This window comes from Myotis daubentonii, chromosome 2 (assembly GCF_963259705.1).
Source record: "Myotis daubentonii chromosome 2, mMyoDau2.1, whole genome shotgun sequence".
NCBI classification, from domain to species: Eukaryota; Metazoa; Chordata; class Mammalia; order Chiroptera; family Vespertilionidae; genus Myotis; species Myotis daubentonii.
In genome coordinates this window covers 32,234,518-32,262,294 of record NC_081841.1, presented here as the reverse complement: position 1 = coordinate 32,262,294, position 27,777 = coordinate 32,234,518, and the positions used below count along the sequence as shown (strand labels likewise).

General features: G+C 38.1%; 2 protein-coding genes across 10 annotated transcripts in view; both read left to right on the top strand.

The window, feature by feature from the left end:
• The window catches only part of ABCC9 (ATP binding cassette subfamily C member 9), a 115,962-nt gene extending 111,653 nt beyond the window's left edge, over positions 1-4,309 (top strand). For 6 of the 7 annotated variants that reach the window (XM_059682357.1, XM_059682358.1, XM_059682354.1 and 3 more), the window contains one exon: positions 1,766-1,905. Coding sequence is in view for 1 of the 7 variants with exons in the window: in XM_059682353.1 (XP_059538336.1) it covers positions 1,766-1,903 (138 nt within the window). In the remaining 6 variants the exon portion in view is untranslated. Of the gene's footprint in view, positions 1-1,765 lie in introns of all 7 variants that reach the window. The other variant, XM_059682353.1, reaches the window with a different exon arrangement.
• Positions 4,310-18,983: 14,674 nt separating this feature from the next.
• KCNJ8 (potassium inwardly rectifying channel subfamily J member 8) lies at positions 18,984-26,650 on the top strand. Of its 3 annotated transcripts, none has more exons than XM_059682352.1 (5): positions 18,984-19,001; positions 19,359-19,496; positions 20,000-20,100; positions 20,348-20,790; positions 25,018-26,650. In XM_059682352.1, exons 4-5 carry the CDS (start codon positions 20,417-20,419, stop codon positions 25,910-25,912), a joined length of 1,269 nt encoding a protein of 422 aa, XP_059538335.1. In that variant the 5' UTR covers positions 18,984-19,001; positions 19,359-19,496; positions 20,000-20,100; positions 20,348-20,416; the 3' UTR covers positions 25,913-26,650. The 3 variants fall into 3 exon arrangements, with proteins under 3 accessions (XP_059538335.1, XP_059538333.1, XP_059538334.1); XM_059682350.1 differs by lacking the exon at positions 18,984-19,001 and adding an exon at positions 19,063-19,132; XM_059682351.1 differs by lacking the exons at positions 18,984-19,001; positions 20,000-20,100 and having other exon boundaries at positions 19,160-19,496.
• Positions 26,651-27,777: the final 1,127 nt, after the last annotated feature.

Sequence of the window (27,777 nt, the reverse complement as noted above, 5' to 3'; positions counted from 1 at the left end):
TGAATGATAGGTTTGTCTATGGATGTTGAAAATAGTGATGCATGTTCTAAGCCATCTTTATCGCACTCCATATACGTGTTTCCTTTCCCCTCTAGCTGTGAGTCCCCTAGCTTTTCTGAACGTATGAACCTTGAGACTCCCCCATCTAAGTGGTCCAGGGCAGAAGATAGGCCTTTGCCCCTGGAGACGGCTTTAGGTTGGCCTTTGGATTGTTAGGAGAAGGCACTTTGGAAGCCCATGTAGCAGCTAAACAGATGGTATTTCTAGGTCTAGCCCTCCCATCAGCATGCTGATGTTTTGACCTGCATGATCCAGGTCCAACATGGTAGCACCTAGCCACATGTGGCTATTGAGCATCTGAAATATGAGTATTTCAAATTGAGAGTTGTTATAAGTGTGAAATATTCACTGGATTTCAAAAACAGTACTAACAGAAGAATGTAAGATACCTCATTAATAATTTTCATATTGGTTACATGTTAAAATAATATTTTGACTATATTGGGTTCAAGTATATAATTAAAGTATATTTTACCTATTTATCTGTGCCTTTAAAATGTGGCTCCAAGAAATTTAAAATTACATGGGTCTCACATTTGTAGCCCACATTATATTTCTATTGGATAGCACTTACTAAGCAAGAATAGTGGAAAGGCTTACTGCAGAGATTATTCCCTTGTAAATCCTAAAAATAAAAAATAACAGTTGCTGATATTTATTTTTTGTTTGTATGTGTCAGACACAGTGCTGAATTTTTTTTCATGGATTGTCCCATTTGGTCCTCACCATCATTCTCTGAGTCAGGTACTATTATTCATTTCATAGATAGGAAACTTGAGACATACAAAAATCAAGTTTGTTTCTCAAGATTGTGCAACTAACAGGTGGTGAAACCAAAATATAAGCCGACTCTACCTTCAGAGCCTGTGCTCTTAACCATAGGCTAACAATGGCAGGTGAACAGTCCACCAGATACTCCCTAGGAAGCAGTTTGGTGGCCGGTTGGAAATATCTCACACTTTGAAATTAAACCCGGTTTTGATGCTGGTTCTGCTGCTAACATCTATGTGATCGCCTGATTTTGCTTTATCTCTATGAACTCCAATGGTCTGCCCTAAAAAGTAAAGAGCGATAACACCCATACTTGAGGAATGTTCTGATGATTAACAAGTATGTGTGAGGAGCACTGAATGTGTAATATATGCTGAATAAGTGGTAGTTTTTATTATTATTAATTACTAACACGTAAGCTTCTCGCCAACGGGTGCCATGTGGAAAGACAGAACAAGTGATGGCAGTGATCTCAAAAGACTAAGAGATGGCATGTCTGAAATCCTGAATAATCCATTCTAATACTGCTTGCCAGAATGGACTTTTCCATATTGTCTTCCCAGAATTGACCACCTTCCAGAGTTCTTCCAATTGTGTGTTAGCCCACAGATTTAGTTGATTCCACACAAGAGATAATTTTGGTCTAAGCTATAACTCAATTGGTTCATGATGGCTCTTCTTATTTAATTATTTGACAAAACATTTATTAGCCTACTTATAAAAACTATCCTTCCATGAAAATGGGTGAAACTACTATATTAGCTGCAATCAATTTAATACATCCCATACAAGACACAGCCATACTGGCCAGTATTTTAACAATTCACCCCAAGGTAAATAAATGTCCCTGAATAATTGGTGAAGTATTCATATACATTGCTGCCACTTGTGCCCAAAAATTTGTAACAAATACCTGTATTCTTTTCACTCACAGCATCGGGTTCACACTATTCTGACGGCAGACCTAGTCATTGTGATGAAGAGAGGAAATATTTTAGAATATGACACTCCAGAAAGCCTCTTGGCTCGGGAAGATGGAGTATTTGCTTCTTTTGTTCGTGCAGACATGTGAAGGGATGTCATAAAATGCTAACACTTATTTAAAATAACATGGTCATAACCTACTCGATGGATCATCAGCTTGGCCTTTGCAAAATGTTATCATAAACTTTTACACATTTTTATAAAACTTACTTTGTTATGTTATAGAACTTTGTAACTAGTAACAATGTCACTTTACCAATGAATATTGTATTTCCTCTAGTGACTTTTTCCTAGTTTTTGTTTTTACTACCTAATATGTTCATTACTGATGTTTTCTAATGATTAAGCCACTTTACCTTTAAAGTTGTATAAAAACATGTAAGCTGTTTTAAGTGTTAAAATATCTCTTAGGCATAGAAGTTACAATGAGTATTCAGTATTATTTTACTCATTTTGTAAGACTATATTTTCCTTTTTTGTTGATGTCCCCAGATGTTACTGGAAGAGAATAAAAGGACAAGTTTTCTAAACAGCTAGAAAATGAAACATTCAAATTCATTGTCCACCATGTGAGAATATTTTCTGTATTCATTAACATTAGAAATACTGGTGTTTCCTTTAGCAGTCTTTTTTGTTTTTTATCTAAATGGATTCCTGTCACCAAGAAATTATCACATTTATAGAAGCTCTGTAAAGCCAAAGCCTCCACTAGGAAGCTCATTAAAGGAGTTTGAATATTTAAAAAATTATACTCAAGTTGCCATGTTTCTCTGTCTAGTAAGGAGAGCATTAGTAAGATATCAGGCATCGTGTGCCTTTTTCAGACTGAAGTTCAGAATAATTAGGTGTAATCCTTCAGTGGCAGGCCAGCAAAAGCTTTCTATGGTTCAATTCATATTAGACATGGTTATGATCCTGAGCCGTAAACTTTCACATTATTCAAGATTCAGGAAAACACATAGGCCTTAGTTGAACAGGAGATAAATGTGCTTCAGTCCAGTGATGTCACACATGTATCTATTTGCTCCTGCTCTAATTTAATGTGCATGTAGAAATTATATCAAAAATGTTTTCTCATTATAATGTGCATGTTAAAAGTGCATTAAAATTGATGGGATATTGATCTTATGTTTTCTTAAATGTAAATTAATAAATTCTAAAATACTAAAAGTCACCTTCACTATCATGCTAGCAGCCAAAACTTTCTACTACAATTCCGTGCCCATCTAGTATATCCTTGATTGTCATATGAAGATCTCATGCATTGTATAATTTTGAAGAATTATGATTGATTGCAAAGGAGAGCTTATGCTCCTTTCCCTTAGTTCTTGTGTTCAGTATATTGTACCATGTATCCACTCTTGGAAAATCTGTAATACTTGTCTATCCCAAATAAGCGGGCATTTACCTGAATATAGAGGCTTGATGTTTACCTAAAATAAGTTCCACAAGATGGACAAAAGTGTTCTCTGATATTTAGCTTAAATTGTCACCATTTTTGCTATATATAAAACTTAATTTGGAGAAGAATCCTCTTATTGTTTCCAGAAAGGTAAGCAGAACAGAATCAGTAACTATTAATTTGATCTTGAAAATACTTTCTAAGATTTCCACCAATCTCTTCAAAGTATTTCTGGTGTGCAATGTTTTACAAGGCTGAATTTACGTTATGCTTGTTATACTTCATTTTCACTGAGAAATGGGGATTTAGCCATAGAAATAATCCCTCATACTATTTGTAAATTATACTGCATACAAGTAACGTCAGCAGACACATATCTAATTACACAAAACTGAGAAACATATTTTCCATTCTTTCGTCATAGTAGTAGCAGGTCCCTTTATAAGTGTTAATCACCTAAATCGGCTAAGTATTTATTTACAAGACTAAATTGAATGAATAAATTCAGGGATGATTTTTTAATTTGTTTAATCATTTACTATGTTATATGTATGTATGATAGATTGAATATAGAAATTACTCATCTTGAAATAACTTTTTACTAAGCAGGTTTATATCTATAAAAGGCCAGCCTTAACCAAATCAAATTTTATAATTTTTAATTCCTTAATATTTATTAAAAGCAATAAATGCACAAAAATTTGTATGAAAATAACAAGGCTACTGATATCATTGAGAGAGAAGGATTCTCTTAAAGGACTGTATGTCCTCTATTTTTATGCTACTACTTATGACCAATTTAAAAGTTAATTTAGGTCTAGATTAGATACCAGAAGACCCTTCTAAGTAATTCATACTTGAGACCTGGGACCATGTCTCATTTGTCTTTGTGTCCTTGGCATGTAACACAAGTACCTAGCCCCAGAAGACTCTAATAGACATAGTTAATTATCCATTGATTATTTTCAAACTAGTCATTTACCTAGAACTATGGGTTATTCTCTTCACTTTCTATATTGTGTTTATCCTACTGTGAAAAATATATTGGCTTGATATTATATAATAAATTACTCTTTTGTTTTCTTGATTAAAGAGGATGATTATTCTCTCACCTATGATGCCATTGGCTATCAACCAGGACTGATCAATAGCTATAAGTCAGCAGCCATTGCTGAGACACTACCTACCCTGCTTTGACAATTTTGTTTCACATTTGCCACAGTCATGCACATCAATCATTTTATATATAGGCTTCATGGAAATTTTCATTAAGTGCAACAGCTATATCAATAAATTTTATTACAGCTCTAATTAAATAGCTGGATGTCTAGACTTCCCCCCAAGGTTTATCAATCAATTCTATGGTTGTCTTCCAGTTGATCTTTTATCCCTTATATTGTACTACATTCTTTGGAGTTCTGTGATCTATAGTGCTATGCTAATTCATTTATTGACCCATTATCCAAAGTTAAATGCCATCTTCTAGTCTTAGCCTCATAGCCTAAGACACAGTAGCATGAGGATATACCCTGTCACTTAGATTTAATTTTTTCTTTAGTAACTACACATCATTTACAACAGCTTTTCTCAAGTATTAGATTCACCTGTCTCAAACTACCATGAAAGGGCAGATTCTTTATTTCTAGCAAGTGCCTCCAGATGAGTTTCATAGTTAGCCAAGTTTCGGAATCATTGATCTGCCTAAGTTACCACCTTGGTTTCTCTTTATTATGCATAATACAGAACCATAAAATACTGAAGGTGACATTCACAGGCTTCCTATGCTGACATCACCTTATCTTGAATTGCTAAAACAAGCCTCTCAATGTCATTGAATAGACTGTCTTAATTCCAGTGTAAAGGACACATGGTTAAATGAACTGGATCTTAACTGAGAAGATATAAACAGGGACTCTGAATGCTATTTTGTTTTCTGGTTTAATCAGAAATGCTGTGATCTAGGGGAAATGTTTTCACAAAGATGCAAAGTTTTCTTTTTTCCACATTTGAATTAGCTATTGAATCAGTTGCACATTATTCTACTGAATTTGAATTCATATTTCCAAATGATCATAGTATGTAAATGTGACCAGTTTGGTAGGTTCCATATTGATGGTTCATGATATGGGAAGAAGGTAAATATTATCTGTGATGATTATTTACCCCTTCCACCTTCTCTTTTTTTTTTCTGCAAGCATTGTCATCATCAATATATTCATCTATATCTATTACATAGTGTTAAAATTATTTCCTTTTATGTGGGCAGTAGCAAATTTCCCTTAGCTATTAACACTATGGACACCTATTCCCTCTTTCCAAATTGACAGCGATCAAGGGATCCATCATTGGCTACATTAATTGGCTGTAAGAAGAATGCCCTCTGTGACTTGAGTGCCACCAACCACTGAAGACCATCTCTAATTATACGCTACATATTAATGACAAAGAGCTTTGTTTTCAGACCATTATTTTTACCACTTAATCTTCCCACTACATCAAAAGATTCTTTGGTTATATACAGCAACAGTACAACACTGCTTAATGTTGATTTATTCCCTTTTTTCTTTTAGAAAGGACTACAGTATATACTATTTATACAGAAGATCAGTTATTATTAAGTGAAAGGCTGTTGACCTTTAATATATTGGAGCCAGATGGATTCAGACCAGCTCTTCCATATCTAGATATTTTGCTCTTTGGCTCAGAGTAGTTGGGGCTTTATTCCAACACTAACTAAGCAAAAATCAATTTTTTAAAATTCTTAATCTCTTTCTTTCAGATATCCAAATGCTCATCAACTCTTTGTAGGCAAAAACAGAATCCTCAACTGTTTAAATCCATCAAAGGATACTGCTAACCCTCTTTCACAGGTTACAATCTATCCTCTAATCCCTCAGTACATGTGTGTGACCCACACACACACACATACATGCCTGTACATATTCACAATTTATCTTCACTTGCTGCCTTAAAGAAGAGTATTGTGTTATGAATTTCATATAACATATTAATGCAATGCATAGAGATGACAAACACATGCCCTTAGAATGGGTGGCATAAAGAGAAAGATTCTTGCAATCACAATAATCTGTAAGTGTGTCTTCTAGACTTAATGTCACCTTAGGAAGAAATTTCAGTTCTAAGTAGATCATAAAATGTATTTCCAGTAATATGAGGTCCAACCTATTAGTTTTTAGGATAACAACCGCAACTCATTGCTGGGCTACAGTGAGTAGGCTGTTTTTAGTTCAATAAGGGGATAGTAATAGTTGTCCAGAAGGTGGCTGTTTCCCTACTAAGGGAACATTGAAGTCAAGATTCAAATGAATTACCCCCAAATCATTCATTTAAAGTCTGTCTGGCTCCAGAGATAACCACTGTAAACACCAGGGGAAGGGACTGGAAGGATGGGAGTGATATTGAAAAGGTACATCTGGACTGTAATCTAGAAGAAGAAGAATTATCAGGTCTCAGGACAAGACTGGGCCCACTCCCTCAATTCCATCTCTCTGTCTCAGGCTTCTCCACTTCCTTCTGTCCTCTGCCATTCAATCCCTCTGTCCACTTCTTTGTCATCTTGCAAGAAGCCTTTATGAACCTCTCAGGTGAAATCTTCTGCTTGGGCCTATAGCTAATTGTCTCCAATTCTCAGATGGTCGATTTCAAAGTATCAAGCAAGGAATCTAATCTGTCCAGCTCATCTTTTTGTCTTAGGCGTGAGGGGGACAACTTTGCATTACTTCACTTTCGGTCAGGGATCGACCTCTGGCCTTAAAAGCTGTGGCCAGATAGTATGTGCCAATTGGAAGCAATGTCTTATACTGAGGAAAACTTAACACAGTCTGGAGAGTGACATGAAAGCAAGAATACAAACCCAAATCTCAACTAGTAGTTCCAGAAAAAGAGTGATGAGACTGGGCTGGCTACTGGTTATTTTCCTTTAGGGGGAACAATTAGAGGGAGGTCGACCATTCTTCAGTCACATGAGCACTAAGTCGGGCTGGTTGACTAAACTCCTTGGACCGTCTTCACAAGTTTCCACACCCCACCTTTGCTCCAGAGAGAGGGAAAGTCCGAAGAAGGATGTAAAACAAGAAAACACAACAGAATCTCCTGCCATATGTGATTATCTCCAAAATATTGACTTTTTAAGCCCAAGTTTTATTTCCCTGTGGGAATGACTGCATAACACACAGCCTGTGAGACACTTTCTCACAAACACCCATTCAAAACAAACAGTAACACCCACCGAGAATTGCACTATCCCAACCATTTTAGGACCTCCGATGCATACAGCAATGACAAGCATACTTTAGAGAGGCACCAATTTCTCCCAGTGACCTTATCACTCTCAGAAATTTACAAATGCCAAGAAATAGCCCATACACTGGATTGTCAGTGACCTTGGCAAACAGGAAAGAGAAGATAGCAAGAATAAGTGATCTGGGGTGACAAGATTTCACCTGAAAATAGGAGTTTCTCTTCTTTGTTCCCACTTGACAATTTCTAGCATATATTAAATGCACTAAAACTATATTGGAAACATAGATATCAAGACTTTTGGCCAGAAATGTAGGAAAAATTTAGCAAGCCTAATATTTCATGGCAAATTCTTGGCTGATAATAATAATATTTTAATAAAACTTACCTACATGTGCCAATAAAGCTTAGAGATGACATAATAATTTATGATCTAGATATCAGATCATCTCTTTAATGTTTAGTGCCATCTTATATCAAACAACATGAGAGAAACAAAAATCACTGGGGAACAGAAGGAAGGAACAATGTGATATAAATTCAGACATCAGTAGAGTGCATATTGCAGAAACCATCTCACTAAAAATTTGATGAAAGGATAATGATGGCTAATATATATTGACCAGATATGATGTGAGCCTCAGAAGTATAATCCCATTTGATCTTGTCAAAATTCTATGAGGTAAGCATTATTATCCCCATTTTTTTCATTGACATTCAGAGTGTAACTTGCCCAAGTTTTAATGGAACTGAGATGTAAATTGAGGCCATCCGACTTCAAGAACTACACTTGTAGCCATGTACTGTATTAGAATAATGATAAGTTAGTGAGTGAATTAACTTCTCTTGTGAATAAATTATTTATATGGTATGTGTACATAATAAAGAATAATTGTATGAGTCTCAGAAGACAGAAAAAATTAATTCATTTGAAACATAGTGTTGAAGGAGATCTCTACAGATACCCTGGACTGCCAGAAAGACGAACAATGGGTCTTAAGGTAAATTAAGCCCGAAACATCTCTGGAAGCATAAAAGGACAAAACTGAAGTGGAAGCTGTCCTACTTCAGGCATATCATGAGAGGGCAGGGTTTTTGGAAAAGGGAATAATGCTGGGGAAAATAGAAGGCAGCAGGAAAAGAGGAAGAACAAATGTGATATGGATTGACTGTGTAAAAGAAGCCATAGACATGAGTCTACAGGAGCTGAGCAGGGCTGTTGAAGGCAGGCTATTGTGGACACAATCATTCATAGGGTCGCCAGGAGCTGGAGCCAAATCAACAGCTGTAACACCTATACATGTGAGTTTATGTAAAATATACTGAAAAAGGAACTGACCAGGAATTAAACTTAAGTTCTAGTCTTGGTTCTATCATATGTTGTATGTAAGGCCTTGGATTTATTATTTATTTCATTTCTCACTTACAAAAGAAGGGGGAAAAAGGCATGATAATAATAATCCTACTGGCCTCATTGAGTTTTTGTGAATTTCAAATTAAATTATGGTGAAAGGATGTTATTATTTAAAAAATATTCTGCCAATCCAGTGTGGCTCAGTGACTGAGTGTCAACCTATGAACCAAGAGGTCACAGTTCAATTCCAACTCAGGCCACATGCCTGGGCTGTGGGCTCAATCCCCAGTTGGGGGTGTGTAAGAGGCAGCCAATCAATAATTCTCTCTCATCATTGATGTTTCTATTTCTCTTTCCCTCTCCCTTGCTCTCTGAAATCAAAAAATATGTATTTTTAAAAATTAGCCCTGACCGGTTTGGCTCAGTGGCTGGAGCGTCGGCCTGTGGACTGAAGAGTCCCAGGTTCAATTCCGGTCAGGGGCATGTGCCTTGGTTGTGGGCACATCCCCAGTGGGGGGTGTGTAGGAGGCAGCTGATTGATGTTTTTCTCTCATGGATGTTTCTGACTCTCTATCCCTCACCCTTCCTCTCTGTAAAAAATTAATAAAATATATTTTTTAAAAATCACATTCTGATATAAAATATTAGTATTGTCAAACCACTACATATACCACACATTAATAGCATGATAGGAGATTTTCTTAAAGTCAGAAATAAGTTTTTTTGCTCTTGAAATATTTTTTGTATGATTCCAACTTTACAATGGTGAAATAATATATTCAAGCTGAGATAATATATAACTTTTTCCAGGATATTGATATCCCTGGGGTTCTGGAAAGAGCAAATGCAAAATCAGTCCGTCTATTTGGGTACAACCTACCTCTCCTGGGGAGGAAAGTGAGTAAGATTAACTCGCATTCAAAATTAAAACCACATGAGAGAATGAACCATCACAATTGGAATTAAGAGACACAACAAATAAAAATATTAGCATAAGAACTAGAAATAATAAAACAGTCTAGAAGAGATTTTAAAATATGTGTTTGTCAATAAGCATGTAAAAGTGTCCTCTACATCATTCTTCAATCAGGAATGCAAATAAAAGACTAACTACCCACTACAACTACAAAAACTGACAATACCAAGTGTTGGTGAAGTTGGAACTCTCACACACTGCTGAAGGGGGTGTAAAAGGCACCACCAGGGAGGAAAACTGGCAGTTTCTACCAACACTGTGTGTCTGCCTCTACCAGGACTGAGCAATTACATTCCTGGGCATGTATCCAAGAGAAATGAGTGCCTAAGTCCATAAAAACTTGTACAGAAATGTTCATAGCAGCTTAATTTGTAATAGTAAAAAAACAACACAATCAAAATGCCTATCAGTGGGAGGATGGATAAATAAATGATGGCTCATTCACACAGTGAAATACTACTCCTGAAATATAAAACAACCTGGCCAAATCTCACGGATGCTATGTTAAGTCAAAGAAGGAAACACTGAAGAGTACCCACTGTATGATTCCATGCATACAGAGCTCAATGACAAGCAAACAAACTGATGATGAAATAAGTCATTATAAAGTTAGCTAGCTCTGGTAAGGAACAATTACAGTCTGAAAAGGGCCAGGAGGAAATATTCTAGGGTGATAGACATGGTTTATATATTGATCTGTGATTTCTGTGGTAGTTATAGACACAGTTTTTTTTAAAGGTGGGGGAAAGAGCAAATTAATTTAAAATCACCAAAAGAACTTCTAGAAAGTAAAAAGTTATTAAAATTAAAAAGTCAATGGGCAGATTAAACAGCAATTAAATTTAGATGATGAGAGAATTCTTTTCATTGGAAACAGATTAGAATGTACCTAGAGTACAGAGCAGAACAAGCTGATAGAAAGTATGAAAAAGTATTAGAAATAAAATAAAGAGGGTAGTATTAGAAGGTCTGAAATAGAGATCCCAGAGGGGCAAACTAGAATGAAGAAGATTCAAAGAACAAAAAGAGTTACTCCTAAAAAATGTCAGACTCTGATGACTTCAAAATTATTGCATTTTCAAGGAGTAAGCTAATCCATAGTCTATTTAAAGTATTCTAATCCATAGAAAAAGAATATGCATCAATTCTTTTCACAGACTCATAACATTTATTCAAAAACAGGCAAAGATAATACAGAAAAAATGATACAAACCAATCTCACTTATAAATATTTATGCAAAAATCTGCAATCTGAGCAAAAGAAATCCAGCATTATATGAAAATAATAATTCACCATGACCAAATGGAGTTCATCTCATAAATGTAACAATAAATTCAACAGTTAAACAAAATCAAGTGACTTAATTCACCATATTAAATTGGCTAAGGAAGAAGAAAAAAAAAGATCATTTTGATATATGCTAAAAAGGTACCTTATGTAATTCATCATCCATCATTGATTTACAAAGCATAGAAAAGTAGGACAAGAACACTACCTTAAAATAATAACTATGTAAACTACATTTTCTGGAAGCATCTTCTCAAAATCACTAAGATGAAAAGCATGCTCGTTCTACCCTTATTATTTACTATTGATCCAAAAACACTAATAAATTCATCCTAAATTTTTTAAAAATAACAATGAATTAATTGAATACAAGTTAAAGAACTTGTGACAAAGCTATAATTGTTTTAGAAGATATTATGTTTTAAGTTTTATTGGCCTGTACTAAAATTTTTATATACTCACCTCATTTAATCTACACAACTCTGAGAGTTGTGTCTCCATTTTACAGATTTAGAGATTGAGGCTCAGAGTGATGAAGTATTTTGCTCAAAGCCACTAACCAATTAAATGGTGGAACCTGTCATTGATCACACATCTTTCTGACTCTAAAACTCTATGAACTTGAACAAAAGGTCATATATATCTCATACATCATTTATGCTACCTCAATTTAAAAAAAAATAGGTTCAAATGCATAATAAAATTCTGTAGGTTTACAGAGAGGAGATAATTTTATTACCCCATTTATTCTAACATAAACGAGGTAAATTGACATTTAAAATTAGCAACAAATATCAAATATTTAATTCTAGTATGAACTTGTTTAGAAAAATGACCTTGTGAAAGCTTTTCTGGCACAGATAATTTTTACCTAAAGGAAAATCCAAGTCATTTAACAGCCCCCCCCCACTCCTCCTCCCCCCCCTCCCCCCAAAAAAAATCCCTGGCAAATAATCATCGGGGCCAAGACCAATGAGTCTAAATATCACTTTAAAACTTCCAACCTCTATAATCCCTTCTGCAGCTGGCATTTTTGAAAGGTAGCAATAAGGAGTTACCCTACAGAGAGTTCTGGAAAATGTTCGTTTCTCTTTCCAAGCACCCGCATGAGTCATTGATTTTTCAAAACATAGTGACGTGAAAGCCTAGCAATAGATTAGACGTTGTTGGGAACTGCTCTAAGAGCTTCAGAAAAACCTGTGAAGAGGTCCTGTAGCAAGACGGATCCCAGGCTCATGAGAACTTGCCTTTCTTTGGCACAAGAATATCAATGCATAATTTCAAGGAAAAATTAACAATGACCACTGCTATTCCTCATTTTCTCTTGGAAAAGACCCTATAGCTTTACTTGGTACTAGCATTTTTACCCTACGGACAGAAAATAATTACGATGGGTATTCTCTACTTGACTGAAGGAACCACTTTTCTCTTGGATTCACGCTTTTACAGTAAAACAGACTTGTTGATTTCCTGGGTCCTTATTTTTATGACCCGTATCTTGGCTGGCTCTGGTTCAGTCCCAGTGTATTGATTCGATTACAGAGTTGAGGAGATGCCAGTACAAGTGTTGGTTAGCACTCTGAAGGTTGGTGAGATATCAAAAATAATATACCTATAAAGTGATAATTTTCTTTTCTTAGTCTTAGATGAGGAAAGAGAGTTAAATTATAAATGAGTCTGTGAATCTATATCTTCCCACCTCCACACACAGCTCTGAGATCTTGTTGAACATCACCAAGCCAAAACCTGCCCTAATGTGTGATAAGAACTTACATTTTTAAAAGTACTTAGCACAGTCTAGTCTCTATCCTAAGCACTTATATGGAATGAATCATTGTGTACTCATAACAATCCTATGAGCTCCTTACACCTGAGTGGGCAAGAGAAACTCCAGAGAGAATTTTTAAATGTGCTTCATTTTATTAGAAGTGTATATACTTTCTCTTTAAAGATATTTTGATGTTTGGGCCAAAGATTTTATATCTTACTAGAAGCCCGGTGCACGAAATTCATGCATGAGTAGGGCCCCTAGGCCTGGCCAATGATCAGGACCAATTGGGGCCTTCAGGCTGCTGGCCCTGGCCTCCCTTTCCCAGCTGCTGGTTGCCAGCAAGGGCCTTCCTTCATTCTTCACCTCCCCCTGGTGGTCAGCACACATCACAGCGATCGATCAGTCTCCCAGTCGAACTCCCAAGGGGACAATTTGCATATTAGGCACATACACACACACACACACACACACACACACACACACACACACACACACATAGACTAGAGGTCCAGTGCATGGAATTCATGCACTCGGGGGGGCGGGGGGGAGGTCCTCAGCTGGGCCTGTGCCCTCTCACAGTCCAAGAACCCTTGGTGGATGTCCAACTGATGGCTTAAGCCCACTCCCCATGGGAGAGGCTCCTGCCACCACCACTCCACTTGCCAACAGTGAGCCCGGCTCAGGGCTCTGGCTGTGCGGTGTTCCCCCTGTGGGAGTGCACTGACCACTAGGGGCAGCTCCTGCATTGAGCATCTGCCCCCTGGTGGTCAGTGCATGTCATAGCGATCCGTCATTCCATTGCTTGGTCAATTTGCATATTATCTTTTTATTATATAGTATTCTATCCTTGCTCGATAAAAGTCTGAGAGGCAGAAAATAATGCTGCAGGGTGTTTCTCATGTAACTAGACTAGACCATAGATTAACAATCATTCCTTTGAGATATTTTTCAGTAAGAAAAACACAGAATTTGGGAGCAGATGTTTTGACTTTGTTGGAACTTTTCACCTACATGGGATTTTATTTAAGTAAGTCATTTAGCTATACTCTGATTGACTCGTATGTAAAATGAAGAAAATAACTGAACATACAGCTGTCTTGAGGATTAGGTCAATGTTCTTCATAGCCTATTATATGCAGACCCTCCATCTTCATTCACTGGGTAAAAGTGAATACACTTCCCACTTTTCCTATCTCATCCCCTGCTTTCCCTCTTCTCCATTGGACATATTGCACTTGTAATTGTTCTTCAAACACACCAAGCTATTTCCTACCTCAAAGTTTTTACTTGCCCTTGAGCTGCCTAAAGCACATTTTCCTCAGTTCATCACCTGGTTCATTCTTTTTTCCAAATGTCACCTTTTATTTTTATTTTTATTTTTTTTACCTTTATTGTTGAAAGTATTACATATGTCCCCCTGTCCTCCCCCATTGACTTCTTCTGGCCCACCCCCATCCTCACCCCCTACCCAAAGGCCTTCACCACCCAAATGTCACCTTTTAAAAGAGGTCTTTTATCAACTCTCTGGAACGTTGCTGATCTCTGGCCCCAGTTACTTTCAATCCTTGGCCTGCCTTGTTCTCTTTATCAATCTTGACACCATTGATAATTACATAATGTATAAGTTGTCTAGTTGGTTGCTAACAAACGGCTTCCTTTCCAAGAATGCACTGTAGCGGGGACTTTGTTTTGTTCACTTAGGTGTTTTTGTTATTAATGTCCCCTTTCCGACTTTCTGATTCACCTGAGAGCAGGACTAATATTGAAGAATTGAGCATGCAAACTGAATGGAGGTCTTTTTTCATGAATGGTTCTGATGGATAACTTTCAAAAAATGGGGCTACCTAACTTATGGGAGAGTGGGGCTTTTTGCACATAAATAGTTATATATCTCAAAAAGATATGTTCTCTGAGCTCATTGGAAAAGATAAGTATGAAGAGTTATACTGTTATTCTCATTTCATGATAACGCCAAAAAAAAGTGAGTTTATAACATGTTGTTTTGATTACTAGTTTATGTAACAGTTTTATTAAGCTGATTCCAAAGCAATATGTTCCAATATGTGGTTTATATGAGGACACTAATAAAGCAGCATACCAAGCAAATAGACCAACCTTTATTTGGGCTGTTAACATGAATCGCTTCCATTATCATTTTGAAGACTATCCAAATTCTTACATCCATATAGCTCAGGAAATCCAAGAGTTCAAAATTCACAAGTCCAGTCAAAGACAAGGTCACCGTCTGTGAGGACTTCACCCTTTATCTCAAGGACTTTACTGGTTTGTATTTGGTAGTCACTGCAGCAGACAAGTGGGTAAAAGCATCTACCTTTCTCCAATTATTTGAAGGTAAGTCAAATTGTAAGTTTCTTTGGAGAATGAGGCTTTCAGAAACTTCTTTATCCACAAATAAAATGCTCATAGGGTCTAAAAGAAACTTAACAGATATTTACTTACAAGTGAACAGATATTCCTGAATTGCTTTCCAATTGCATAACTTCCTCTGGTATGCAACATAAACAGATTCTACCAGGATTCTTAAATATTCAAGAAAATCGTAAGATTTTAAATTTTAGCTCTGTTCTAAATGTATTACTGGTCTCCCCTAGAAGTAGTGCACAAATGAGTCTTCACTCCTAAAAGAACAATTGGGAAAATTATAGAACAGTTAAGAAAGTGCATGTATTCTAGTAGATGACAGCAAAATAGTACTTAAATAAATAAATGATTAAAATAAGCCTATGAGTTCTTAAGAGAGTAATTGATTTCCTCCACAAATTTTTCAGAGGAAAATTTAAATGTTCACCATTGGACCATAATACAAGAGGAAGAGCCAAATGGGGAGAAACTAGAGATTAATCAATAATTAATATTTTTGAGCAGCTACTTTTTGTCCAGAAGGACCTTTGGGGGTTACAGATATGTTTTCATTAAGTTCAAAATCAAGTTATAAAGCGAAACATAGCCAGCAAATGCCAAACAAGTTTACGTATTGCTGACCTGGAGTGGGTTAGGGGATTTGCTGAGGAAAGAGGGAGTGAATAATCTGAAGGGAGGAAAACAATGGGATAAAGAGAGGTAATGAGGAAGGGCATATTTGCAGACAGGTAAGGCCAAAGTCTTCAAAGAGATCTCCAAACTTCAGGTTATTTGTGTGGACTGTAAGAAATGGTTGCAAAACCATGAGGCGAAGAGAAATGAGAAAATGCAAGAAAGAGAGAAACACCCTATTTGGAGTACTGTTGCTTCTTTCCTTCATTTGACAAGTATTTACTGAGGACCTACCTCTCAGGCTTAGGAACAATTCCAGATACTGGGTGTGTGGTGATAACAACGAACAACTTGTGCTCATGCAGCTTCCACCCAGTGCGGAAACGCTAGTTAAAATAAAAACACATAAAGAGTTGGTTTTAAAAAAATGTTAGGAAGGGAATGGAAAAAGAAAAGAAAAAAGAAAACATGTAATATTTTTATAATACACATTCATATCTTTTCTATATGGCTATTTGTTTTTAGGCATTCTATTGTCAAAATTTACTTCTTAATTTCTTAAAATTTGGCCTTTATTTTGTATGTATTAGTGCCCTTATTCTTAATTAATGAACTTACATTACTGACTAATAAAAAGTATGGTATCACTTGTCAGTTTAAAACAAGTCAAAACGACTTAAAATGGCATACTTGGAAGAATATATCTCATTAGGGGAAAATATTGAGTTCTGTGTATACATTATAGCTAAAGAACAGCATTTTCATAGAATTCAGATATAGATTTACTTGTTGCAAATCTCATAATTTTTTTCAGCAGTTCATCTCTTCTCATTTCAATTTTCCTATTATATTTGTCACCCCAATTAATATCCCATCACCTTTGACTTTTCCCTCCCAATATTGACTCTGTATATCATTCCTTTTGTATATATTTGTCTATTGTTCACTGACAATATCGGTGAGCAATATACAAATGTATTATCAGTGAGCAATAGAGAAATGTATATAAACATATATTTGTGTATATGTTTATTCCTTCTCTAATCAATGCTGTAGTTTCTGTCTGCCAATCACAGTATTCTGGAGCCTGATCAGTCCTCCTAAAGCAGTCCCTAACTGTGTTTTCTTTAATCAAATTCTCTTTCTATGGCTTACCACTACCTACTAAAGATTGCCCAGGCTCTTTTATTCAGCATTTAAGGTTGTCTGCATTTTCTTTCAAGGTCCCAACATGCTTTTCAACCTTATCTTTCCATTCATTGATTCAAAAGGATTCTTTGAGCACCTCTGTAATTTGATCTGTGATTTGGCTTGTGATACAAAGATAAGCAAGTCACAGTCCTGCTCTTCAGCAGCCCTTAGTTTCATGGGTTTCTTGTGTGGCGGTGAAGGGACCAGTACATGAGTAACCCATCATATGTTGAGAGTGGGGGTGATGGAAACTGCCCAGGGAGGATTGGACTCAAAAAATACTGCTATTTTGCTGACCAGGCTTCATCAATGTTGACTAAATTAATTTGTTACTAAAACACGGACCACTCTTGTCAATGCTCTAACTTTTTTTCATAATGTTTCCTTTCTTTAGAATGTCTTTTCTCTGCTTTTCTATGTACCCCAAATATATCTGGCCTTTCAAAGACTAGATTAGATGCCAAATAATCCACAAAGTTTTCTCAGTCTCTTTAGTCTCAATAACTCTCATTTAAATTTTCATGGCATTTCTAATCACATCCTTGTTTGTATTAGAGTTTATTGTCAAGGTATTGTCTCTCTCCATTTTTTGTTGTTGTTGTTGTTGTTAATTCTCACCCAAGGGTTTTTTCCATTGATTTCTTTTTTTTAGAGATAGTGGAATGGGAGGGCAGTAGGAAAAAGGAGAGAGGCCAAGGATCAATGGAACCTGCAACCCAGGTAGGTGCCCTTGACAAGAAAATCGAACCCGAGACCCTTCAGTGCCAGGGCCAACGCTGTAACACTGAGCCACACCGGCCAGGTCTTATCTCTCTGTGCTATAAACTGTCTGCCTCCCTAAGAACAGAAACTATGATATATTTAACCTAACAAAAACCTTCACAAAATAGATGTTTAATGAATGTTAGCCGAGCTAAAATAATAGGGCATATGTAATACCAAATGCAATTGTAAAATAGAATGAGGGCATTAGCGATACAAACTGATCCCCATCCTCTTGCAGTAAAACTACCACACCGTTTACTGTAAAAATTAGCGACAGAAGAGAGGAGAGCTACCGCTGTCAGGCGAGGACCCTCGGGCTTGAAGGGGTTAAGCAGATCTGTCCATAAGAAGAAAAAATGTTCTTTGTTTGCCTTCATTAAAGACTCATTTTAGGTCTTTTGATAACTAAATGAACACACTGTTTATGCTCCATACACTTTCTGCCCTGGGTCTTGGAAAATACACGAAATTTCCAAGAATTAAAGTTTCCATTAAGACAAGTGCCAAACCAGGAGGCTTGACCTGTGGAGGAAGCCATTTGTCTTTGCTGGCTCCTTTTCAGAAAGCTATAGAAACACATTTAATGCAAAACCTTTCTCCTGCACAATTGCTCTGTTTAGCCATTCAGACCGTCGCGACAGGATAGGGAAGCTGCAGCATTTCAGAGAGCAGCCACGTACTGAAGAAGGACCGTCTGAGTTTTAAAGTGCAGACAGCGGTCCCTGTTTGGGGTAAAATTTCTCATTGGAAGACACTCTGAGTGGTTTTTAAAAAATTATTATTGTTTCTTCTCCTTGGTGTGTGTGTGTGTGTGTGTGTGTGTGTGTGTGTGTGTGTAATTTCCTGAGAGCTAGATGATCTGGCTAGTGAAGAAATAGTTTGCTATGATGGTTTTCAAAACATCTTCCACCTGTATCCTTACTAGACGGAAATTTAATATCAATAAATGTGTGTGCTCAACAGCTTGAAAATCTCCAAAGACTACTTCTCTTATTTCTATATCTGGTTTTATTCCATCTGAAGTAGTCCAGTTATTTACCAACTTTACAGAAAAAAAAAATCTCTCTTTACGTCAGTGAACTTAGACTCATAAAGTTCTCTCCCCTGAGCAGGGAGCCTTTTAAAGAAGAGCGTGTCAAGCTGGCGGCAGGGGTCAGAGCTACTGGAAAATGAGCTGGTGTACAGGTCCCGCCCTCCTACCTTTGCCCCTCCCTCTGGCCGGCTCCCTATCTTCCCCGGATGCGCCCCCCACTCCCACCCCCCGACCGCCCCACCACTTCTCCAGCCCCCACTCCACAACCTCGGCGGCCTCAGAGGTCTGGCGCGCGTCAAAGCCCGAACTGGGAGGCTGATTTGTGGAGCATCATCACCGAGCTCCTCTCCCCCCACTCCCCACCCCCAGCCCCTCCTCCGCCCGCTGCGGAGGCCAAGGGAGTAGAGCCGAGCAGGGGGAGGGGAAGAGCTACACACATCCCCCTTCCTCCAGTCCTTTCCGCGTTCAGATGCAATTGCACCTTTTATTATTTTAACTTTTCTTCCCAGGACGCGCGCCCCGGGACCTGTCCCTCCGGCATTCGCGATCCCGGCTCTGGCGCGCTGGGATGGGAGCGCGAGGGACCTGCCCACGGCCCGCCGGCGCCCGCGGGAAGGTGCAGCCGCCGCACCCGCTGTGCGGAGTCTGTAAGTTTCCGCGCTCCTCCCGGGGAGTGGACGGGGACCCCGGCTGTCTGCGTCCCCGCTAGAGATTTAAAATGCAGAAACACAGCAGAGGTTTGCAGTGTTGGATGGACTTTTCGGGGCACGCTTTTAACTCTCTCTGCGAGCCCGCGGGGCTATGTTCCGGGTTTTCCCTGCAGCTTGTATGTTTGCTTCCTTCGTTGCAAAGAAGTTTTCAATGTATAATATCACGAGTCTCAATGGGGAGTATTTCTAAGTGCAACTCATACTTCTTTCACATTTAAAATACTTGTTCGTAATTTTCGCGTTCATGGCACGTCGCTTGTTATTTTGTCAAGGGACACTGGGCGTTATTTATGCTGCGCAAGAGACCACGGCCTCTTCTTTGCCTACTTCTAAAAAGAACGAAAGAAGAATTTCCCCTCTCAGCCTTTTCTATTGCTCTATCATGTAAATACTTTCGTAAATAGACCATGATGCCCATATGGCCTTAATTTTCGTTCTAGACGCCGCCACGTGCTTGCATGCTTGCGTTAATCTACAGACGCGGCAAATCGCCGAGATTCATCTCTGAGCCTGCTGCTTACAGCCTCCACGTTTTGCTTAAGTAAGACTATACCCATCCATGTTCAAAATGATAAGGGCTATTGAAAGAGTTCTGCTTCGAACCAAATAATTTCTCTGGGATCCCAGAAGTGAAGCCCAAACTAACTCCGTGTTAAGATTAATAAAACCCTACCTTTAGCTTTGCCTGTCACCTCCAAGTGTATGGACAGAACCCTAAATGCAAGGACTGCAGAGGTGAGGAAGAGGGGGTGGGAGGGGAGGTTTTTAATCATCGTCTCCCTTTGCAGGAGGACAGGTCTCCAGGGAAGAGAGGCAGATCAGAGGCAGGTGGCTAGGCTGGCGATGGTAACAGGACCATGTTGGCCAGAAAGAGCATCATCCCGGAGGAGTATGTGCTGGCGCGCATCGCGGCGGAGAACCTGCGCAAGCCGCGCATCCGAGACCGCCTCGCCAAAGCCCGCTTCATCGCCAAGAGCGGGGCCTGCAACCTGGCGCACAAGAACATCCGCGAGCAGGGCCGGTTCCTTCAGGACATCTTCACTACCTTGGTCGACCTGAAATGGCGCCACACGCTGGTCATCTTTACCATGTCGTTCCTCTGCAGCTGGCTGCTCTTCGCCATCATGTGGTGGCTGGTGGCCTTTGCCCACGGGGACATCTATGCTTACATGGAGAAAAGCGGAATGGAGAAAAGTGGCTTGGACTCCGCTGTGTGTGTGACTAACGTCAGGTAAGAATTCGGTGGGATGAAGCAGGGGTCAAGAACAATATAGAAAATAATAAATGAAACGGCTCTCTTATCACTCCAGTTTGTGGACGGTGAAATAAAGGATTGGCTTTAGTAACTTCAGAAGCAACAAAGCTAATCTAACATATTAAAAATCTTTGTTATAAAATGTAGCTTTATGGATGAGGCATCTCTGAAAATGTGAAGCTCCAATCCCATGGGCTAACCTTGAAAATCCTAGGCCAGTTATTAAAAAATGGTTGTGGCTCAAAGGATTCTACAGAGTGCCTTACTAAAAAAAAAAAAAAAAAGAAGAAGAAGAAGCAGCAGCACATATTTAGTTTTCAGTCTGAAAAAGCTGCTGTCCATATTTCCAGTGTTCACAAGTAGATATCTTTGATCAGGAAAAAATATTGTGCAAATGCTAGTAATATATTTCCATGACTTCTCTTACCCATGATATTTTCAGAAATAATGAGAAAAATGTGAAGACACTGGTGGAGAGGTGCCCTAGATTTGAAATCCATACAATGAACTAAATAAATATAAGCCCATCTTTAACAAGAATATTTTAAATAGCTAATTGCTTGCATTGGATTCCAGAATGAAAAGTTATGCTAAGATTCAGGACTATAAGATATTAATTTTAACTGGAAATCAGTCCAAATTTTTCATGGAAGAGATTATGTAGAGGTGACCCCACATTGTGGTTTTCTTCAAAAGTTTTAATAGGATAAGAACAAGACACTTTTTAGATTGCCTAACTTTTGCTTCTTTCTCTTATATCATAAGTACCTCAAAGATAAGTCCACTGAACTTGATTTCAGTGAATCTTCTCTCATATTTTCACATGGCCTAAGAACATTTAGTTGGGATGATTTGTCTCTTAATTTTTTTTGCTGTTGTTGGGAGATGGAAAGAGGTAATTTATATTGCTTTCAAAAAATGTTCATTCTGAAGCAAAACACTAGTAGTAACACTAGAAACTTTCCCAGGACACTTTATGAATGATATTTCTAATTCATATAATGCAACAAGCAAAGCAACTTAAGCAAGCACCATTCTGCCAGGAAACTATAAAGAATGAGTCCTTTACTGACCCTGACTTCTTAGGAAACTAGCAAACCACTGCAAGAAGCAGAGACCTAGACCCTGAACTTGCCATCCTTCCGTTTCCGGAGTGTCCGCAATGCCAGCATGCCAAGGGGATTTGTGCGCAGAGATCACATTCCACAGATTCCAGCTCGGATTATGAGGAAAGAAAACTATATGGAATTGATCCATTGCCTTTACCATTGAGTAGATATTTTCTTGTATTAAACTTGTCACAAATAAAAAGTAAAGGTAACAAATATAGGAGATCATCAGTACCCCAGATATAAAGGAAATAATGAAAATACTGTGTTTAACAGGTACCTTAAGTTAAATATCATTATCTGTATTTCTCTTTAAGATACTTATTGGCATTTATATTGGTGAATTATTTTCATACTAGGATACATTTTTAATAAATATGCAGTAGGCACTCATAAAAAGATAAAAAATAAAAATGATAAACCTTGACATATTTTATTTATGAGATAAATATGTTGGCTTTTCCTCCAAAAAAAAAAAAAGAAAGAAAGAAAAAGAAGAAGTCATTAAGCAATTGGGGGAATCATCAAAAGTGATAGCTTTTCAATTATTTTTTTTTTGAGAACTTTATAGAGCGCACTAATTGCTGGAAGCTCTTTTACCCTACCTCCCATTTATCAACAAGATGTGTTTTGAAGCATGGCTATTCCCCTGATGCATTCCTGCTGCTGTGAATGTTAAGTATGAGAAATGTTGTCAAAAATACAGTGAGACAAAGTTGATTTTATCAGCATAATAATTTTAACCTTTTAAGTTGCCTTTTTATCTAAAAAGATTTTTGACATCTTTAAGGTTACAAGTTTTATTTTAATGGTATGATTCTATTGATACTTTAATCTCAGCACACAGTTTAATCATAACAAACCATACATAATAACAAATTTTTACCCAAAATATAGAAACAGAAAAATTTCTATTCTCTCCCAAAGAGGGTTTAAAAGATGAGTAATAACATTTATAATTCTTTGCATTTCCTGTCTTTCATAAGCCCATTTTCTTACCATATCATCATAATTGGAAACAACTTATTGTGATGCATACTCACTGGTATGTCCAAATAACATTTTACCATTCCCGTTTTAGAATGGCTCACTTTCCCTTTCATGTGGGATAACTCTCTAACATGAGTCAGAAAATTAATCAACATATTTCCTCTATTATTCAACCTAACATCCTCTGTAGTAGAATAAACAAGCAGCTAAACACATTCATCTCTTGAGGTTGTTTAGCATGACAGGTGTCCATAAAAGGCTGGGTCTTGCACTATATAATGTTTAGAATTAAATTATTTCGTAAAATAAGTAATAAACATTATTAGCCCCTGAATAGCCTCTCAAGCCATTATAACTAAACATTTAAAGATAGTCAACATTAGGCTGCTCTTCAAAGTGTGTGAATATTATTAGAAATCAACATTGTGTCCATGCCCCTCCTCTGGGGTCCATTCTTATCTGTTGCCATATTTTTATTTATTTATTTATTTATTTATTTATTTATTTATTTATTTAAAATATGTTTTTATTGATTTCAGAGAGGAAGGGAGAGGAAGAGAGTGATAAAAACATCAATGATGAGAGAGAATCACTGACTGGCTGCCTCCTGCACGCCCCACACTGGGTATCGAGCCAGCAACCTGGGCATGTGCCCTGACTGGAATCAAACCGCAACCACTAAACCAGGCCAGCCAGGCTTTTGCCATCTTTTTATATCATACGATATATTTTGTGTGCAACTAGTGGGAAAGGCAACTATTGTGGTTTTCCATGAATCTTTTTAGCAACAAAAAGGGTGAAAAGGGAAATAAATTTGCATGTTCCTCCTAAAAGCTAGTAGAAAGAATCTGTGTATACTTGTTCCCACCTCATGATGCCCCACCAAAGTGCAGTGTGTATACACAGCTTTCAAACGCTTAAACATTTTGCTCACTCTGTGTGTGGCAGCAGCAGGTAGATAATACTTTGACAGGAGGCTTATCTTCTATAAAATTAGAGAAGTTTGAGATTGGAGTTGAGGGAAACACAGGGCTAACGTCATTTCTAATAGGAACCTACAGCAGTAATGGATATGTAGTTAAGTGAATAATTAATGACAAGAATAATGAAATGCAGTGCTTCTAACCAGGGGGATAAATCAGCATCACCTGAGAGCTTTTTTGGAGTCTTACCCAGGTCCACCCTAAACCTACCAAACCAGTGTGCAATTCATAGAGAGACAGAAGAAATACCCAATTTGCGAAAGCTCCCCTAGAAAATCCTGACACTTGTTGACCCCTTCCCTTTGCCCTTTCAAAGCACTAGGCCAGCATTGAGGGGATTCAAGTTATTATTAATTTTGTGATCTTGTACAGTCATTTGCTCATCTCTGCTTCAAATTCTCCCTTTAATAGCTTTAGCGTTCTCAAGATCACTTACAGAACAAAATAAGAAAGTCAGTAAGAACACATTTTTCTTTCCAAATGGCGAAACATTCTTTTTAATAAAAAAAGTAGTTATTAAAATACCGGTGTCTTACACCACTTTTTAGCACTGTGCTTCCTGTATATGAGGAACACACACTAAGTGTTAGCTAGTGAATATGAGTCAAAGGTAGTGAGTGATAAGTACACTCACTACTCAGTACCTTCCTTATAACTCAAGTCACTTAAACACAGACATGCAATAAATAATAAACACCTACCTGGCAGAAATTTTCACCAAGTAAACTATGCCTTTGTGAAAGTACATTATTTCACAAAGTAAAATATTCCTGCGAACATGTATTTCTATTGTGTTAAAGCTTTCATACAAGTAGGCCGATTATTACATGACCTAGAAAACATTGTAGTATTGTACCCTAGAAGTCTGGAAGTAGATGTATGCAGAGAAGAGAGAGAACACAAGTGCTTGTGTTTAGAATTAGGCATTTGACAAGTTAAGTTGGCTCGTCTTTCCAAAGGCATGTAATAGCCTTTGGCGGAAGAAGATGACAAATTCAGTTTGGACATTTCATCCTAGAAAAATAATGTTTTTGACATTGAAGGAAAAATGAGCTTGGTATGTTATTTCATTAGTCAAAACGTGATCTGATGGCATTACTTTCTGATATTATTTCTCACAGGTCCTTTGCCTCTGCTTTTCTCTTCTCCATTGAGGTGCAAGTGACAATTGGGTTTGGAGGGAGAATGATGACAGAGGAATGCCCTCTGGCCATCACAGTGTTGATTCTGCAAAATATCGTGGGTTTGATCATCAATGCGGTCATGCTGGGCTGCATTTTCATGAAAACAGCTCAGGCTCACAGGAGGGCGGAAACGTTGATATTCAGCCGCCATGCCGTGATTGCTGTCCGAAATGGCAAGCTGTGCTTCATGTTCCGCGTGGGCGACCTGAGGAAAAGCATGATCATTAGTGCCTCGGTGCGCATCCAGGTGGTCAAGAAAACAACCACCCCGGAAGGGGAGGTGGTGCCTATTCACCAACTCGACATTCCTGTGGATAACCCGATTGAGAGTAATAACATTTTTCTAGTGGCCCCTTTAATCATCTGCCACGTGATTGACAAGCGCAGCCCCTTGTATGATATCTCAGCTACTGACCTGGCCAACCAAGACCTGGAGGTCATAGTGATTCTAGAAGGAGTGGTCGAAACTACCGGCATTACCACGCAAGCAAGAACCTCCTACATCGCTGAGGAGATCCAGTGGGGCCATCGCTTCGTGTCTATTGTCACTGAGGAGGAGGGAGTGTATTCTGTGGATTACTCCAAATTTGGCAACACTGTGAAAGTAGCTGCGCCCAGGTGCAGTGCCCGAGAGCTGGATGAGAAGCCTTCCATCCTCATCCAGACTCTCCAGAAGAGCGAACTGTCCCATCAGAATTCTCTGAGGAAGCGCAATTCCATGAGGAGAAATAATTCCATGAGGAGGAACAACTCCATCCGGAGGAACAACTCGTCCCTCATCGTGCCAAAGGTGCAGTTCATGACTCCAGAAGGAAGCACACCAGAATCATGACAGCAAGACGGCCCCAAGGATGTCTTTGTAGCAAGTGTGGACGATGTATGCAGGGTACTACCAGACTGTACATCCTAATGCACTAAGTGATATTCATATTCAAACAACAGCACTTTCTTTATCAATAAAACAGTAATGCACAAGGGGGAGGATTCGTGGCTCACACTTGTTTCATACATGCAATATTTGCAGTGATACGCTTAAGTTATGTGTAGAGAATAGTACGCTCTTGCTTCCTCTCTGTCTGAAACACAATCACATTAATAGTAATGGACCTTGAATACAAAAGGAGGCCAAGGAAGGATTCTGTTGGAATGCTTAGTGGATGAACCCACGGGTCTCTCTGTTTCTATTGTTCACTCTGAAAGTACAAATAGAATAGGAAGGGGAGGGGAAACTAAAATTGTATTAACATATTTTATATATCAACCAATATGTTGCCTTTGCCTTCCCCATGACACTGCACCTGCTAAAAAGCACGAGGCAAAAACTGCTGAGCTCTATCTGTTCATCCACTTGGTCCTTCACAATGACCTCTGGAGACTTCCTGGTCCTCCTCATGGCTGCCTGTTGGCAGAACTGGGCAACAAGCTCAGGGGAAAAGCTAAGAACATCCCCTCTCATTTCAGGACTGGATTCCCAACAATGATAGTCATTTCCTTCACCTTCTCACTTCTCCATAAGGGCCCCCACAGGGAAATGTTGTATTGAATATTTTATTAAAATATTTTCTTTGTATTCACTGTGGTTTTGTGATTCCTCTTTCACAAAATTATCCCTGGTTAAATCTCAAGGAAAAACAATACATTTTTAGAAGCATGGGAAAGAGATATCATAGAGTGATAACACCTCTGAGATACCTCTCTCTCCTGTTTCAATGTCCACAAATGAACTAAAAGAAATACAAAATAAAAAATCTGTATTAAAAGCTACTCAAGAGCTCAGTTTTCTGATGTTTACTCATGTGGAATACAGGAATTAAGAATAAACCCATAGCTTATTAGCCTAGTACTTTTCTTTCTTTTTTTATTTTTTTTTTATTTTTTTTTATTGCTTAAAGTATTACAAAGGGTATTACATATGTGTCCTTCCCCCCCCCCCCCGCTCTTGACAGTCCCCTAGCCTCCCCTATCCCCCAGTGTCTTATGTCCATTGGTTATGCTTATATGCTTGCATACAAGTCCTTAGGTTGATCTCTTACCCCCCTCCCTCCTGCCCCCCAACCCTCCCCGGCCTTCCCGCTGCAGTTTGACAATCTGTTTGAGGCAGCTCTGCCTCTGTATCCATTATTGTTCAAAAGTTTATAATGTTCTCTATTATCCATGAATGAGTGAGATCATGTGGTATTTTTCCTTCATTGACTGGCTTATTTCACTTAGCATAATGCTCTCCAGTTCCATCCATGCCGTTGCAAATGGTAAGAGTTCCTTCCTTTTTACAGCAGCATAGTATTCCATCGTGTAGATGTACCACAGTTTTCTAATCCATTCATCTACTGATGGGCACTTATAGCCTAGTACTTTTCTCTGTGTCCCTCCTCTCTCTCTCTCTCTCTCTCTCTCTCTCTCTCTCTGTCTCTGTCTCTATCTCTATCTCCTAGAGATTGTTGTCTTAAGAAAACTCTACTTTTTCTTTTATTTTTTTTTCATTTCATCCCAAGTTTTAAAATGTTCTCTAGGCTTTCTATCTGAACCTGATGTGTCATAGAAATTCTGTAACTGTTTGAGTCTCCCACTTCCCCATCTTAAAACTACACATTACTTCCCAGAAAGATCTGAATCAGGCTTGGCCTATATAAATTTAGCTTTACCTCAATTGCTAATGTGAGATTTCCTATCAAACCTCTATTAAATCATCTTTAGCTC

What these genes read in the sequence shown, in the direction of transcription:
- KCNJ8 (XM_059682352.1), top strand. Translation starts at nt 20,417, where the DNA reads ATGTTGGCCAGAAAGAGCATCATCCCGGAGGAGTATGTGCTGGCGCGC. An exon ending in GTGTGTGTGACTAACGTCAG is followed by an intron (nt 20,791 to 25,017) that starts GTAAGAATTCGG and finishes TATTTCTCACAG; the next exon opens with GTCCTTTGCCTCTGCTTTTC.